Source organism: Mus musculus, chromosome 6 (genome assembly GCF_000001635.26).
Source record: "Mus musculus strain C57BL/6J chromosome 6, GRCm38.p6 C57BL/6J".
In the NCBI taxonomy this organism is placed as follows: Eukaryota; Metazoa; Chordata; class Mammalia; order Rodentia; family Muridae; genus Mus; species Mus musculus.
In genome coordinates this window covers 93,792,294-93,807,694 of record NC_000072.6, presented here as the reverse complement: position 1 = coordinate 93,807,694, position 15,401 = coordinate 93,792,294, and the positions used below count along the sequence as shown (strand labels likewise).

General features: G+C 42.3%; 1 protein-coding gene and 1 non-coding gene across 51 annotated transcripts in view; one reads left to right on the top strand and one right to left on the bottom strand.

The window, feature by feature from the left end:
• The window catches only part of Magi1 (membrane associated guanylate kinase, WW and PDZ domain containing 1), a 608,477-nt gene that overhangs the window by 476,235 nt on the left and 116,841 nt on the right, over nt 1-15,401 (top strand). For all 50 annotated transcript variants that reach the window (XR_377424.3, NR_104594.1, XM_030255185.1 and 47 more), the window contains one exon: nt 15,142-15,348. Coding sequence is in view for 47 of the 50 variants with exons in the window: in XM_030255185.1 (XP_030111045.1) it covers nt 15,142-15,348 (207 nt within the window). In the remaining 3 variants the exon portion in view is untranslated. The remainder of the gene's footprint in view (nt 1-15,141; nt 15,349-15,401) is intronic.
• Gm23035 lies at nt 13,816-13,923 on the bottom strand. Its single transcript, XR_003956565.1, has one exon. It is a non-coding gene; the product is annotated as a U6 spliceosomal RNA (small nuclear RNA).

The window sequence follows — 15,401 nt, the reverse complement described above, 5'->3', positions numbered from 1 at the left end:
TGGATAGCTTCTGGGATGCATGGTCTGAGAATCAATGAAGAATAGAAAGAGGCTGAGAGAGACACAAAGGGCTTAGTGTTTATGCGATTCTAATAGCCCAGTGACTTTTTTTGTGGAGCAAGTACAGCCTCTTTGTTTAGTGACTGTCCTCACCTAAAATAATTTATTCTTTGAATATGAGAGCCTTAGTTCCCAAGTGTACATCCCCTACATTTGCATTTTAGAGGCAGAGCTAGAGGAATTGGGGTAAAAGGAAAAGCATAGGCTATAGACAGATGTTTAGTACGGGAAAAGAGAAATAAACGTAGTTTATCCGATATTTATGTGACAAATTACACACAGGTAGAGCAGGTTCCTTTTCTTCTTTACTGTCTTCGGTACAGGAATGGCACCAGTGCTGTGACTGAAGCTTCCGAACGGGGACCCCGGGGCTAAATGAAAGGTTTTCATGGCAGCTCTGAGGCACTAGGTCTCCCCCAAGCCCACCAGGATACCCCAGATGTAACAGGAAGCTTGCTGGTGCTGCATGCTGACTTCCTTGCCCAGCAGAAGAGGGAAAGTTAGTATTTTCCAGAAAATCCCTGATTGTCTTCTGTTCCTATAAATGCTGCTTGGTTGTTTTGAAATTGAAATCTTCTCATCCGCCAAGTCAGTCCTTGGGACATTTTATGCATTTATTTCCCTATGCTTGCTCTGCAGCGTTTGACCTTTTACTACCTTAATTTCACACCTGTACGAGAAGGCTCTTCACTTTTTGGAACCAGCTAGCGTTTGACTTTCACAAGCTGAAAGCAAATGGAATTTTTATTAAATACCAGATTTCGCCCTAGGAGTAATGCTACTAGATCCCCAAAGGCCTGTCTCACCTGCCGCCCCCGGACTGTCCCTCCACAGTGGTGGCTGCATCGGGGGCAGGAGGGGTAGGACACTCAGGAGCAGGCAGCTTTGCCATTCCACTGCTTGAATCTCAGTTTCCACCCACGCTGAGGAGCTGTGTCCCCTTTGACAAGTCACTTTATGCTTGGAGTCTCCATTTCCCCTTTGGTAACTGCAGCCTTTCCTCCCGAGTGGGACTGAATGAGGCAGTGATGGAAATGGCTTAGCAAGAGCCTAACACAGGTCCGCTTCCCATCAGCATTTGCTCTTACATGTATACATGGCCTTACTTAAATTGCGGCGCAGTATATTCATGACTTCTTCCAGTAAACCAGTGGATCTGCCAGTGAGTCTATGGATTTCCTTCCCAGGCTCCTCCCACCTTTTTTTTTTTTTTTTTTTTTTTTTTTAACCACCTACAGTGTCTTTCAGCCTCTCATTACAGAAAGGCAGAACCTGATTTTACAAGACTTTCGCTTTTACTTCTGGGTCTACCATGCTGTGAACTGAGTACTCAAAAACTATGAGCAGAAACAGCGCTTCTCCTTGAGAACAAAACAGACCACACAGCATAGTCTTCCAATATTTCATTAAAAATTACTGTATTTGATTGCTTTTGTTCAGGTAAGTGTCCTCAAGAGCTATGTCCTCAAGAGCTACATGAAGGGCTTGTTTTCCTAGCTCATGGTGCTGTTGGGAAATGGTAGAACTGTTACAAGATGGAGTCAGTCAGACTGGAGAGATGGCTCAGTGGTGAAACACATGGGCTGCTCTTCTAGAGGCCCTGAGTTTAATTCCCAGCAACCATATGGTAGCTAACAACCATCTGTAATGGGATCTGATGGCCTCTTCTGGTCTGTCTGAAGACAGTGACATTGTACTCACACACATGCAATAAATAAATCTTTAAAAAAAGAAAGATGGAGTCAGTATATATTTAGAAGGCTTTTGGGAAGTTTTATGGCACATGCTCTTGAAGGCACTATTGGGAGCCTGGTTTCTCCCTCCTCTCTGTTTGCTTCTCAGCCACACAGTTTGAACAGATTGCTCCGTCAGGAACCTGTATCTCCCTGCTGTCCCTGTGCCAAAACAAGGGAAGAGAACCGTCTGATTTGGCCTAGAACCTCTCAGGCTCTAGTACAAAAGAACAACACAAGGCATCCTGAAAGGGCTCCCGCAGCATACTCTGGAAGTCTACAGCAGCTGCTTTCTCCAGCTGTAAGAGAGGAGCTTGTGGAAAGGTCAGGAGAACTGCTCCGAGACAGCAGCAGAGCCCAGACATCAGCACCCAAGGACAACCTGAAAGAGGGCTGACTGTACAGAGGGGGTTAGAAAGATGGCTTGTGGCTGGGGAGTGAAGCAGCCAGGCTCAGCGTCCCCAAACCAGTGAGAGCCTTATTTAGTGCACTGCACTCTGTATTTTCAACTTCCCATATAGTAGCCACTAACCCACTAACCCACTGGGGCTCTTTAGACTGAAGAGTTGGATTTATTTTCTAGATTTACTTTTTGGTTTTTGAATGTTACATATGTTCATATGTGCCCAAGTGCAAATTCATGGAGCAGAGCAGGCCATGAGTTACAGGAGGTTGTCAGCCACTTAGTACGGGTGCTTGGAACCAAATGATAGTCTTCTGCAAGAACATTTTTATTACTTCTATGTCTTAATTTATTTTTTGTAATAATTTACTTATTTATAATAAAAAAATTCTTCAAGGAGAATTAAAAGTTCTCTGCAGGAACAGTGCTCTTTTGTTATTGTTGTTGTTTTAAAGATTTATTTACTTAATGTATAGGAGTACAGAAGAGGGCATCAGACCCCATTACAGATGGTTGTGAGCCACCACGTGGTTGCTGAAAATTGAACTCAGGACCTCTGGAAGAGCAGTGAGTGCTCTTTACTGCTGAGCTATCTCTCCAGCCCCAGAACAAGTGCTTTTAATGCTTAGCTGTCTCTCAAGCCTCGTGATAGTTCAAGTTAATGTGATATTTTCTTCTTTTTTTAATCTCTTCTTTCAGAGTTTCCTATAATCTATTTTGATCATACCCAGTACCTACCCTCAACTCTTCCCAGGTCAATACCACCCTCCCTACCACACAAGTTTGTGACCATTCCCCAGTCCCTAAGTTCCTGAAGTACCAATTTGTACTGCCCTAGTCATTTGGGATGTGTGATCTTCTACTGGAAACTGGTAAACTTAACTAGGAGCTCCTCTCTTAAAGTAGACTCTCCCTCTCAAAGCTAACACATGTCAGCTGGTCCACAGTTAGGAATCGGATCTTGGGCCTAACTCCCCTCTCCATGCTGGCATTTGCTCTGGCTTGGGTTTGCACAGGTTTTGTGCATGACCTTGCACCTCCTGTGAATTCATACATTGGAGCTAGAGAGATGGCTCAATGGTTAAGAGCAATTACTATTCTTATAGAGATCCTGAGTTAAGTTTCCAGCATCTGTGTTATGCAGCTCACAATGGCCCATGACTCCAGTTCTAGGGAGATCTGATGTCTTTGATCCTTTTGGGCATAGACAGACAGACAGACACACACACACACACACACACACACAATATTAACAAGAATAACTGATAATTTTTTAAAGTTGAATTTTTAAATTAATCATTTAGCTGCTGGCCACTGTATTTATTTCAGTGTCATTTTGAATAAAATCTTCAGGGAGAATTAAAAGTCCCATAGAAGAACCCCTTTCTCCTCAGTTGCCAATTTTGTATAGCAAAGAAAGACATCTTGAGCTGAATTTGGCTCCCCAGAATCCTTGTCAAGCTTAATTAATGCAGTAACACAAATCCACATAAATGCTGGACACTGTAGTGTGTGTATCAGTGAGAGGGAAGACAAACATGAGAGAACCGGAGGAGGAAGCTTGTGGGCCAGCTAACCCAGAGTATACAGTGGTGACTACGATAGAGACCCTGTTTCAAAACAAGCTGGAAGGCAAGGACTAACAACCACACATGCATAGTCATGGGCCATAGGATGCATGGTCATGAACTCACTTTTATATGCATGTAGATACACACAGACACCCCCCCACACACACAGAACCTTCTGTGTATTTTATCTGGCAGTTGGTGGTGTGGTTAGCTGTGACCTGCATAGGTGATAGTAGTGATGAGTAGGTTGAATCCAGAGATATGCGTGTAACCAAAGAGTTGGATTTGGTGGTGTATTATTCATTGTGAGAAGGAAAGAAGAGATAAGTGACGCTCATCCTCCTATGACAAATCCTAGCCACTTTTCTTTATATGTCTATCTCTAAATCTATATCATCCATAGCTACGTCATCTATATCTGTGGTGTTAACATGTGCTAAGATAGTAAACACTGGGTGGCTGTGGTATCCAGAGAGGAGGCAAGGGGAGCACGATTTTTAGCTTAGCCTGGATTACATAGTAAAACCCTGTCTCAGAAGAATGAAAGAGGTGCTATATTTTAACCAGGATAGGGAGTGGGCAAGGACTTCATCCTGGAACTGTCCCCTCACCAGCTGTAACTATTGACTAACAGCTGCTGATGCTCCCAACAGAGTAGAGCCCTGAAAGTCCCTTCTTAGAAGGCACAGAAGTTAATTAGTGGAGTGTGTCAGCTTTGCATTTTGAACGGACTCAGACCAGCTCCTCATTCTTTTCTTGGACAGACAAGGTATCAAAGCAAATCAGAGAAAATAAGAATAAACTCCTTGGCCCAACTGTCTAATGCACTGAGCTAATTTACTTGATACACTACTTGAAATAAATCAACAGACCCATCCCTGTTGGTACTTTTTTTTTTTCCTGCTGACATTTTTACTCTACAATCCTGGTTGTTACCATTGGACGCACCCTTGAGACTTTCCTGGGAGAGAGTTTACAATGGATGAACTATTCAGGGAGGCTGATTCTGAACATGCCTGTTTTACAAATGCCTCTGGGTAGAAGACACTGATTATACACTTTGAGCTTTGCAAAGGTTTTCCTTCAGCATAGAAGTGCAGTGCGGGGATGACATTTCAGACTGGAGTTATGGGCTGCATATTTCTGCATGCTAATTAGAAGGGGATGTCAGTGTTCAATAATGGGATTGTTTTGCTTCCTGGAAGATCTGCAGAAAAGCAGCTGTCAGCAGTATACTTTTGGGGGACAGAGATATAAAGCAGGGTGAAGAGAGTTCATGTTTGTCGTTGAAGAAAATGAGACCGTCTGGAGTCCTGTTCTTTGGCGGGCCCTGGGAGCCTTCTGTTGTGATAAGCTCTGTTGGCAAACTCTGCTCTGGAATGTTCTCTGTTGATAATGAAAGTAACCAAATGAAACCTGTGCTGTCATTGGCTCTCCCCTGAATTTGAAGATCGGGAGGCTGGAGTTAGGAAAGTTTTACTTACTCTGTTGCTGGAATTGAGTGCATAGATGTTGGACACAAACCTATGTTTTGATGCCTGCATCATTTACAAATTATATGACTCTCATCTCCTTCAACTGAAAAATAAGACTACTGATTACTTTTGCTGAGAGATAATCATAAGTACTAGCTTGTCTCTTCTTTGGTCTCATACTCAAAATCCTGGGTACAGAGAAACATCTAATTATAGGATGTTGGTTTATTGTCCTTTTTATATGTACCTTTACAGGGCAGGGCAGGCATGTGGGAAAAGGAGCAATAGAGAGTGTGATGGAAGTCTTTTGAATGATACCATAATTTGTGGAACACATACATGGCAAATAGCATAGTTTTGTGTCACTCAGGTATAGCTGATGGAGTGGAAAGAAATGCCATGAGTCATGTCAAAGAACCGGATTTTTAGTACTGGTATCTAGGGCGGTGCCAGGCTGGGATTTATGTGTGCTGTCACTGCTCATTCCCTTATATGTTCTGCAAAGTATTTCTGAGTGACACGACGTACCTTACTGTGCAGCCCTCAGGGAACACGGAGGAGCACAAAAACAGCCATGCTACTGCCGTAGAGAATTTATAACCCAGAAATGAGAAGTAAATGCTAAATCAAACAACTTGATAAATGGAGCACAAGATGTTAGAAAGGGACAAGTGTGTGTTTCCCTGTTGAGGCTGAGTAGAGCTTTGATCTAGCCTGTTGGATCAGAGCTAATGTCTTGAGCACAAGTAGTAGTAAGGATTAGGGTCCAAGGGAGGAATGAGTACAAGTGCCATGCGATGGTGAGGGACTAGTTTAAGGGGCTACAGAATGAAGCCCAGTGGAGTTTGAGAGAACATATGAAAAGCAGTTATAGACCAGCCTAGGGAGTGGGAAGGGCCAGAGCCCTCAGGGCCCTGAGGCCAAGGTCAACCCAGATGAGCTAGATGTCTGTGTTCGTTAACTGTACAGATGTCTGCACTTTGTAGAGGAAAATTAAGATTTTAAAAATTCTGCTCTCAAAAGGAGAAAGGACTATTGTCTACTTGAAGTTGATATTGCCCTCAGTGGAAATGTTTTGTCTGTATTCCCCTCAGAGAATGACATTGCCATCATGGTCTTTTGCTTATTTTCAAGTGTTTTCCATCTAAGAGGACAGAAAAGGGTGTGCTCAGTTGTGCTGAAGTAATAACAGTGCCTCCTTTCCACAAAAGGTGGGATGGTTTTTTTCTGTCTATACAGGGAGACCCTGCAATGCAGGAGAGTCACCTGTATACTGGTTAAAATCTTAAATATCAGGTCTACCATATGGTTTTCGTATCTGTATTTAATGTTCTCACACTGTCCATTAAGGTTTCAGAACACTGATATTTATCATGTAAAAAGATTTATATCCTTTCATCTTATTTCTAGTATGTAGCATAGCATTTAGAATTTAGATTTTCTCCAAGGATATGCATGAAGTTATAACTTTTTGTGAGTTGAGAAACTGTACAGACTTGATTCATTCTTGCTGAAAATACAGGGATAGTACAGTCTTCCTTAAATATTTTATAGAGCTCTAAAAATTGATTTGCAGCCCTCATTAATTTATAAGTGTAAGTTGGAAAGTATTTTCTTTGGCTTTGGTCATGGCCGTAGAGATCGGTTGTTAATTAAGGCCTGCCTTGCCTTCCCTTTCCCTGCCTTCCCTTTCCCTGCCTACCCACAACCCCTGTTGAGTTTTATTGTAGAACCTGTTCTGAAATAGCAGTGAGGAAGGGGAACACATTCCCGTTTGGGCTGCAGCCCAGGCACCTCAGGAAGTGTCTGGTGGGTAACATGGAGACTGTGAGCCAGCTAGGTTCTGTGCTCACAGAAACGATGTATCCTGCCAAGCAATAACCTTAATTAATTTTTTAATCATCTGCAATGCCTCAGATTATTTATGTCCTTCACAGAGACTCTTGTACAGTCTGCATGTTCCCTATAAGGTTTGTGCTTCTACTCTGGCTAGACTTGGCCCACTTATGATCAGACTGTAAATTCTGGATAAGGTAGCGTTTTTTGGAAGGTGCATTTTGGGTCTCAAACTCCAAGGCAGTAGACACAGGCAATAGAATCCTGGAGTAACTGTGGGAGTCTGTATGTGACCCATTTGCCTACGGTAACATGTTAAGGACAGGCCACAATGTTATACTCTTTTTGACCAAAATCCAGGACCCAGACACATGCATCCAAAATCAGTTCATTCAGAGGCCAACTTACAGACTCCTGAAGGACTTTTGGAAGTTGTAGTTTTTCTTCACCCTTGCCATCCCTCTGTCTAGGCCCCTTTACCTACATAGGCTTTTGCATCTCAAAACCCTTAAGGTACTGACCCTAGCTTGTTTCCAGAGCACTTGTGTGCCAAGAGCGAAAGAAAGACTAAGGGCAAACATTCTCTGCATAAGCCTCGGTTCACTGAGTATGCTGGGCACCGTCCTGGTTATTTGCTTTGTCTCCGCGACATGAGCTACAGCAGTGGTTCTCAACCTGTGGGTCACAACCCCTTTAGGGGTTGTAGATCAGATATTTACATTACTATTTATAACATCAGCAAAATTACAGTTATGAAGTAGCAACGAAATAATGCTATGGTTGGGGTCACCACAACAAGAGGAACTGTATTACAGGGTTGCAGCCTTAGGAAGGTTGAGAACCACTGAGCTAGAGTTACTTGAGAAGAGGAGCCTCAGTTGAGAAAATGTTTCCTTCAGATTACATTGCCTGTAGATAAGTCAGTAGTACATTTTTCTTGAATAATAGTTGTTGTGGGTGAGTCCAGTCCTTTGAGGGGTGATTTTTTGCCCCTGGACAGGTGATCCTGAGTTATAAGGAAAGCAGGCTGTACAAGCCAGTAGGCAGCATCTTCCACGGCCTCTGCTTCCGTTCCTGCCTCTAGATTCCTGCCTCAGTTTCTGCTCTGACTTACCCCAGTAATGAGCTGCAGTGTCAGATGAAATAAACCCTTTCTCAGAAGCTGATGTTGGTTGAGTGTTTTATCAGAGCAGTAGAAACTCTGACCAAAACAGTGTATTGGTTAGGGTTTTCATTGCTGTGAACAGACACCAGACCAAGACAACTCTTATAAATGACATTTAATTGGGGCTGGCTTACAGGTTCGGAGGTTCAGTTCCTTATCATCCTGGCACGGCACTGGAGGAGATGAGAGTTATACATCTTCATTCAAAGGAAGCCAGGAGCAGACTGTCTCCAGGCATCTAGGAGAAGCATCTTCAAGCCCACCTTCACAGTGACAAACTTCCTCCAACAAGGCCACAACTACTCCAACAAGGACAGACTCCTAATAGTGCCACTTCCTGGGCCAAGCATATTCAAATCACCATAAAAGGGCATGCTGGTTTTGGACATAAGCTTACTTATCAGTATTGCTGAGGTGGGGGATGGAGTGGAGTCTTCCTAATAGTTTGTCTCTCTCCCAGTCTTTAGAGCATTAGTTTCTATTAGAACCATTCCACTTTTTTTTATAATTATTTTATTTATTTGGGTACACTGTCACTGTCTTCAGACACACCAGAAGAGGGCATTGGATCTCCTTACAGATGGTTGTGAGCCACCATGTGTTTGCCAGGAATTGAACTCAGGATCTCTGGAAGAGCAGTCAGTGCTCTTAACTGCTGATCCATCTCTTCAGCCCTCTCCCCCAGCCCCTATTCTGCTTTTTAAAGAAAGGTGTTAAATCAAATCATTTTCAAATGGTGTATGGGGAATAAACCAAAACATATTATTGAAGTAAAAATCTGAACCCCCTTACATAGAAACTTTTACATAGAAGGCTTTCTATGAAGGAAAAAAAAACATTGGAAAGATTAGAGTAATAATGGCATGGTATAATCTTAGCACTTCTGGATCATGAAGCTTCTCGGAGAGTCTAGTACTGTCAGGATCATCCTGTAGGGTCACTACACTGTTGTTATGGGTAGCATCCTGTAGGGTCACTACACTGTTGTTATGGGTAGCATCCTGTAGGGTCACTACACCGTTGTTATGGGTAGCATCCTGTAGGGTCACTACACTGTTGTTATGGGTAGCATCCTGTAGGGTCACTACACTGTTGTTATGGGTAGCATCCTGTAGGGTCACTACACTGTTGTTATGGGTAGCATCCTGTAGGGTCACTACACCGTTGTTATGGGTAGCATCCTGTAGGGTCACTACACTGTTGTTATGGGTAGCATCCTGTAGGGTCACTACACTGTTGTTATGGGTAGCATCCTGTAGGGTCACTACACTGTTGTTATGGGTAGCATCCTGTAGGGTCACTACACTGTTGTTATGGGTAGCATCCTGTAGGGTCACTACACTGTTGTTATGGGTAGCAACTGAGAACGTTCTTAAGAGTCTGAGCATAGATAATTATTTGACCAGTGCTGACTTGCTTTTGCTGTTTTTTTGTTTGTTTGTTTTGGTTTTGGTTTTTTATTTTATAGTAGAATAAAAACTGTCACTCACAATCTGCTGGGCATTTCAGATATCAGTGGTTTTAGAGGTGAAATAAAAATCTTTCTTATTCACTTTACATCCTGCTCACTGCCCACCTCCCGGCCACCCCCTTCTACAACTTCTCCCCATCCCACCTTCTCCTCTGAGCAAGTGGGGATCCCCTGGGTATCCCCTCACCCTGGCATTTCAAGTCCCTGAAGTTCAGGTCCAGCTGTTTGAGACCCATGTAAAGACCAAGCTTTACATCTGCTACATATGTGTGGGCAGGCATAGGTTCAGCCCATGTGTGTTCTTTGGTTGGTGATTCAGACTCTAAGAGCCCCAGGGTTCCAGATTAGTTGACTCTGATGGTCTTGGTGTTCCTGTGGAGTTCCTATTCCCTTCAGGGAGCTGAAATCCTTCCTCCTATTCTTCCATTAGAGTCCCCAGGCTCAGTCCACTGTTTGGCTGTGGGTGTGTGTATCTGTCTGAGTCAACTGTTGGGTGGAGGTTAGAAACACATCAGCATCATGAAGCATTCGCCTGATCTCACTCTGGCGCCAACTTCAGCATGGATGGAAGAATCTCTGTGGACCATCGCCTGTGTCCTTATTCGAAACATTCAACGTGCACAATGCATCTCTTCAGCATCATAATTTTAAAGTTGAGAGCAAAGACTTGGGTTTTGTCTGCTTTTGCTTTTTGTCTTGTTGTTAATGGGGAAATGATGAGTCCTGGGTACCTTGGGCAGTTAATGGTGAGTTGGAACTGTGGGCCCCCTCTTACAAAGCTTTTCTGACAGGCAGTGCTGAGGCTGCCCAGTATCACTGATGCACATATATCATTATGTTAAGCTGTGCTACATTAGTGATGTTTGACAGGTTTTAATTTTATATGGTTCGCCTGATAATATGCACAGTATCTGTCTCCAAGACTACTTTGTAGACATGGGAAACAACTCTGAACAAGTGGGTGTGGATGTGCCAACAGATCTGCTAGTCCTTTTTCAACTTGAAAACTGAGGACAGGTACTTGCTGGAAAATCCACACGTATTTGTCAAATTATGTGAAACTTTATTTCCTAGCCATTTATTTCTGTCATAAACTCTGGATATCAAAGAGTAAATTGATATTAAAATGATAACTTTATGAGCATGACTTCAGTTGAATGTCACCAAACTGAGCAATCATAGGAAATTAAGAGTGCAGAGTCCTATCTTTTACCTCTCCCCCTCACCTTTTTAGTAGGTTTTAACTTGTAGATATCAGCCTCCATTCAACATCTAATTCTAAGATGAGTGTTGCCTTTGGTATATTAGTAATTGGAGGGATTAGTGCTTTACCTCTGTCTGTCTATCTGTCTGTCTAATTGACTGAGGAGATTTAATTTTAAGTCAACAGTCTTACTTTGCTAAACCTCACAAATACTCCTCAGTTAAATTATTTAAAAAATGAAGAAGAAGGAGGAGGAGGAGGAGGAGGAGGAGGAGGAGGAGGAGGCACCCCTGATCTAGACACACCTTTAAAGAGTGTGGAGTTGCCTTTACATGTCCTTGTGGAAATGGAAAGACAAGATGTGTTTCTTTGTTACCCAAGATGAGTTTCTTTGCTTGCCTGTGCTCAGGGAGGTCAGCATACCGAGGTACTGATGGTACAGATGGTTGTGAGCAAATGCGAGGGTGCAGGGAACTGAACCCAAGCCCTCTGTAAGAGCATCAAGTGCTCTTAACTGCTGAGTGATGAGACAGCTCCACTCCCTGATCCTGTGTGTTTTAATTTGTAGAGCTAACTGGTGGCACAGATTGTTACACCCCCCTCAAAAAAATTTGGGTTTTGTTTTTGTTTTTTGAGACAGTGTTCCTCTATGTAGCCCTGGCTGTCTGGAAACTCTCTGTGGACCATGCTGGCTTCAAACTGAGAAATCTGCCTGCTTCTGCCTCCTGAGTGCTGGGATGTGATATCATCACCTGGCTATAATTTTATGTGTGCTCATAAATGAATTGATTCAAAACACAATTTAGAGAAATAATTAGATTTGGAGAGATGATGCAGTTGTTGAGAGAGCTTGCTATTCTTCCAGATGACCAGGATTTGGCTTTCAGGACTCACATTGACAGATCACAACCATCTATAAACTCCAGCTCCAGGGGATCCCATCCCCTCCTCTCCAGAGCAACCACACAGAGAAGCACAGCACATACATGTGGAGACATACATATGCACACATTTTAAAAAAATGTTAAAGTCTCTTAAAAATGCTATTAAACCTTCCTATCTTAAAAAAATAACAAACTATATTTACTTACATCTATTTATGTAACTGTAGATATAGCTTAGTTGCTAGAGAGGTTAGCTTGTATGCTTAGAGCTCTAGGCAGGATCCCACCAAGCATAAAGAGAGCGTCAGTTCATGCCCCAGGAAGTAGACCAGCCTAGCCTGGGCTACCTGAAACCAAACCATGCCTCTATATGCCCTCAATATCACTACCATTAAAACCATACTACAGGAAAGCTGGTAATCCATTAAAACAAGAAAGAAAGGTAATTACAGTTATAAGGAAAAGCTTGATAGAAGCACATTCTTTGTCAATACCCCACCCTACTATCAAATACGCTCTCTAAATCTAGATTAGACATGAAGCACTCGAATTTCTTCATATTGGGGCACACCCCTAAAGGTTCATTTAAGACAATGTTAAAAATCACTTGCTTTTAGACATAAATCTGTAGAAGGACATTATCATTACTATCATTTCCTCCACCATTGATTTCTTTTTCATTTTAATGTTTAATTACTTGTTTGTAATTTTTTAAGTCTCTGAGTATTTTATGCATAAGTACTATATACATACCATTTATATACCCCAACTCTCTTAAGCTCCTTCTGTGACTCCCACTCTCTCAAATTCTTCATGACTTCTTCAATTGTTATTGTTACATATATAGAGACCCAAACTACTAAATTCATTCAGTGTTGCTCGTTCATATACTCTTTAAGGGCTTACCACTTGGGCATATCCCTGTAAGAAACAGATTCTCCCTCTTTCAGCGGCCATTGATTGACGGTGGCTCTTTATCTAAATATGGAGCTCTGTGACATTTCCTGTCCACATTGTCATGTCAACAGGTTTTGTCATTCAGCCTCCTGAATATTGTTTAAGTAACAATATTATTAAGATTTCATGGGTGCAGCTTCCTTGTAATGCTTAGAAGGCGCAGTCTTTCAGCAAGTGTCCTGTTCTTCCGATCTTATAGTCTTCCTGTGCCCTCTTCTGCAGTGTTCTCTGAGCCTTAGGTGTGGAGGTTGTGTTGTATCAACTAGGGTTGGATACCCCACAGTCCTCTGTTCTCTGCATTTAGGCCAGTTTTAGTCCTCTGTAATAGTCTCCTTCTACTATGAAAACAAGCTCCCCTCTTAAAGGGTGAGTGCTACACTTTCTCTATGGGTTTGAGGATAAGCAGAAATTATATTGGTTGAGGAAAATGGCGATAGTAGGTTTTTATCCTTAGGTTGGTGAGCTTTCTGGCCATCAAGTAGTTGGCTAGGTTTACAAAACCAGTCATGAATTTCTTCCTAGTAGACAAAATATACGTCTAATTAAAGAGCTGTTGGTTACCTTCAGGATAAAAACCACCACTATTGCACCAATGGAGATAGCTTATGTGGCCAATCATTGTCGTAGTTTTCAACTACATAGTTGTAGGCTTTTCAACTAGGTAAGATTATCGACTTTTTCGTAATTGGCAACTTGCACAGCCCCTTTATGTATGAGAGCCAGTCCTCAGGGAGGGTTCCTCTAAGTTCTGTGTCTACTGTATGTGTTGTCTGCAGCAATGGCATCTTAACCTGCAAGTTTTGAAAGACAACTAAGGAAAATGGTAGTAGTCTATACTGTTTTGGGAGACTCTTAGAACCCACATGAACACAACTCAAAGTGAGGGTTCTTATGCCTGGCACTGGGTTTTTCGTAGATAGTCTATGGCTCTTGAGAATCATTATTACCTTGATGTGACATAACTCCATTTAGTGTGTGTGTGTGTGTGTGTGTGTGTGTGTGTGTGTGTGTGTGTTAGATGTATTTTTTAAGTAGGTTTATAAGATAAGATGCTTTATAAGACTTTTAAAAAAATATTGACTTTGTGCCATCCTTGCTCAGAGGCCTGTACATATCTTCTCTGTATTATTCCAATGTTAGTATGAGGGCTATCAAAGTGAGCACTTGACGCACTTAACTAACTTTCATTTATGAGACCATCTTTTAAGACATGTGGTTAAAAATAAGCCTTAAAAAAGTATTGTTTTTCATTTCAAAGGTTAATTGAATTGACTAGTTAGAATTTAGTAATTATATCACATTTAAATATACATATCTGGGGCTAGGTGCATAGTTGATAAAGTGCTCATCTTGTATGTATAAAGACCTGAGTTTAGACCCAGAACCCACATTTTTAAAAAACATGTAGATGATATGGGGTATACTTGTAATCTCTTTGCCTGGGAGGAGGCTAGATGAATGGGGGCTCTCTGGTCAGCTAGTCTAACGAAGTCTACACACTTTAAGCCAAGGCAGATCCTTCCTCAAAACTCAATGCAGATGGCATCTAAGGTATGCCACCAAAGGCTGGCCACTCTGGTTTATATATGGCACATGCCCATGTGTATAAAGAATATTCCATATACAGTATGATATACATATAAACAAACTTAAATGAAAATAAAACACACATTTCCAAATAGTCAAGTAGTCTCTTCATGTATCACTTATAATTGCAGAGTAGAGTGGGGCCTAAACTCGGAGGAACTGACGGTGTCTGGAAAGAAAGGGGGAGATGACTGAGAGTGAGTTCCCCCAGAGGGCACCAGTGAAACAGTTTTCACTTGAAACTTGGCAAGGATCTGTTCCCACCCGCCATGACACCCCTATAGTCAACCCTACCATTCAGTTTAAGAGGTGCCACGTGGTGCTCTCTGCCCTCCTTTTACAGAAGTGCCCCACTACCCTCTTAAAGAGAGGCAGAGACAGAGACCTTTGAAGCCTGGGAGGACCTAGGCAGTAATGGATTTTTATCTTCTGTGGGACTCCCTCTTAATCGGATTCAGCATTATGTGGTTGCCTATGTTAGAAAAAAAAATGACCAATTCAAATTCAAATGTAATGACAATGAAGTGCTTCTATTCAGTACAGCCACCTCTGTTTTTATCCCTTCTAGCTCTTTTGCATCAAAACCATGTGGCTTTCTTTTTCCCTTCTGTAACATCATAACTAGCTAGATAGGAAAGATGTCTGTGCTAACTTCTAGAAGTAAAATACAGCATGTTCTAGCTTTCCAGCTTCATTTTTTTAAAATGTTCTTAGAGATTTGGATGTGAATTCTTGGGGCTTTGAAAAAAAAAGTATTCATTTTGAAACATGCAAATGTGTCTCTCCATCACCTAGGAAACTATTATGGGACACCCAAACCTCCTAGCCAGCCAGTCAGTGGGAAAGTGATCACGACGGATGCCTTGCACAGCCTGCAGTCTGGCTCCAAGCAGTCGACCCCTAAGCGAACAAAGTCCTACAATGATATGCAAAATGCTGGCATAGTCCACCCGGAGAATGAGGAGGAGGAGGATGTCCCTGAAATGAACAGTAGCTTTACAGGTAAGTAGAGATTGCATGCCTCCTGAATGGTTCTCCCAGAGTGCTGGTCAGTC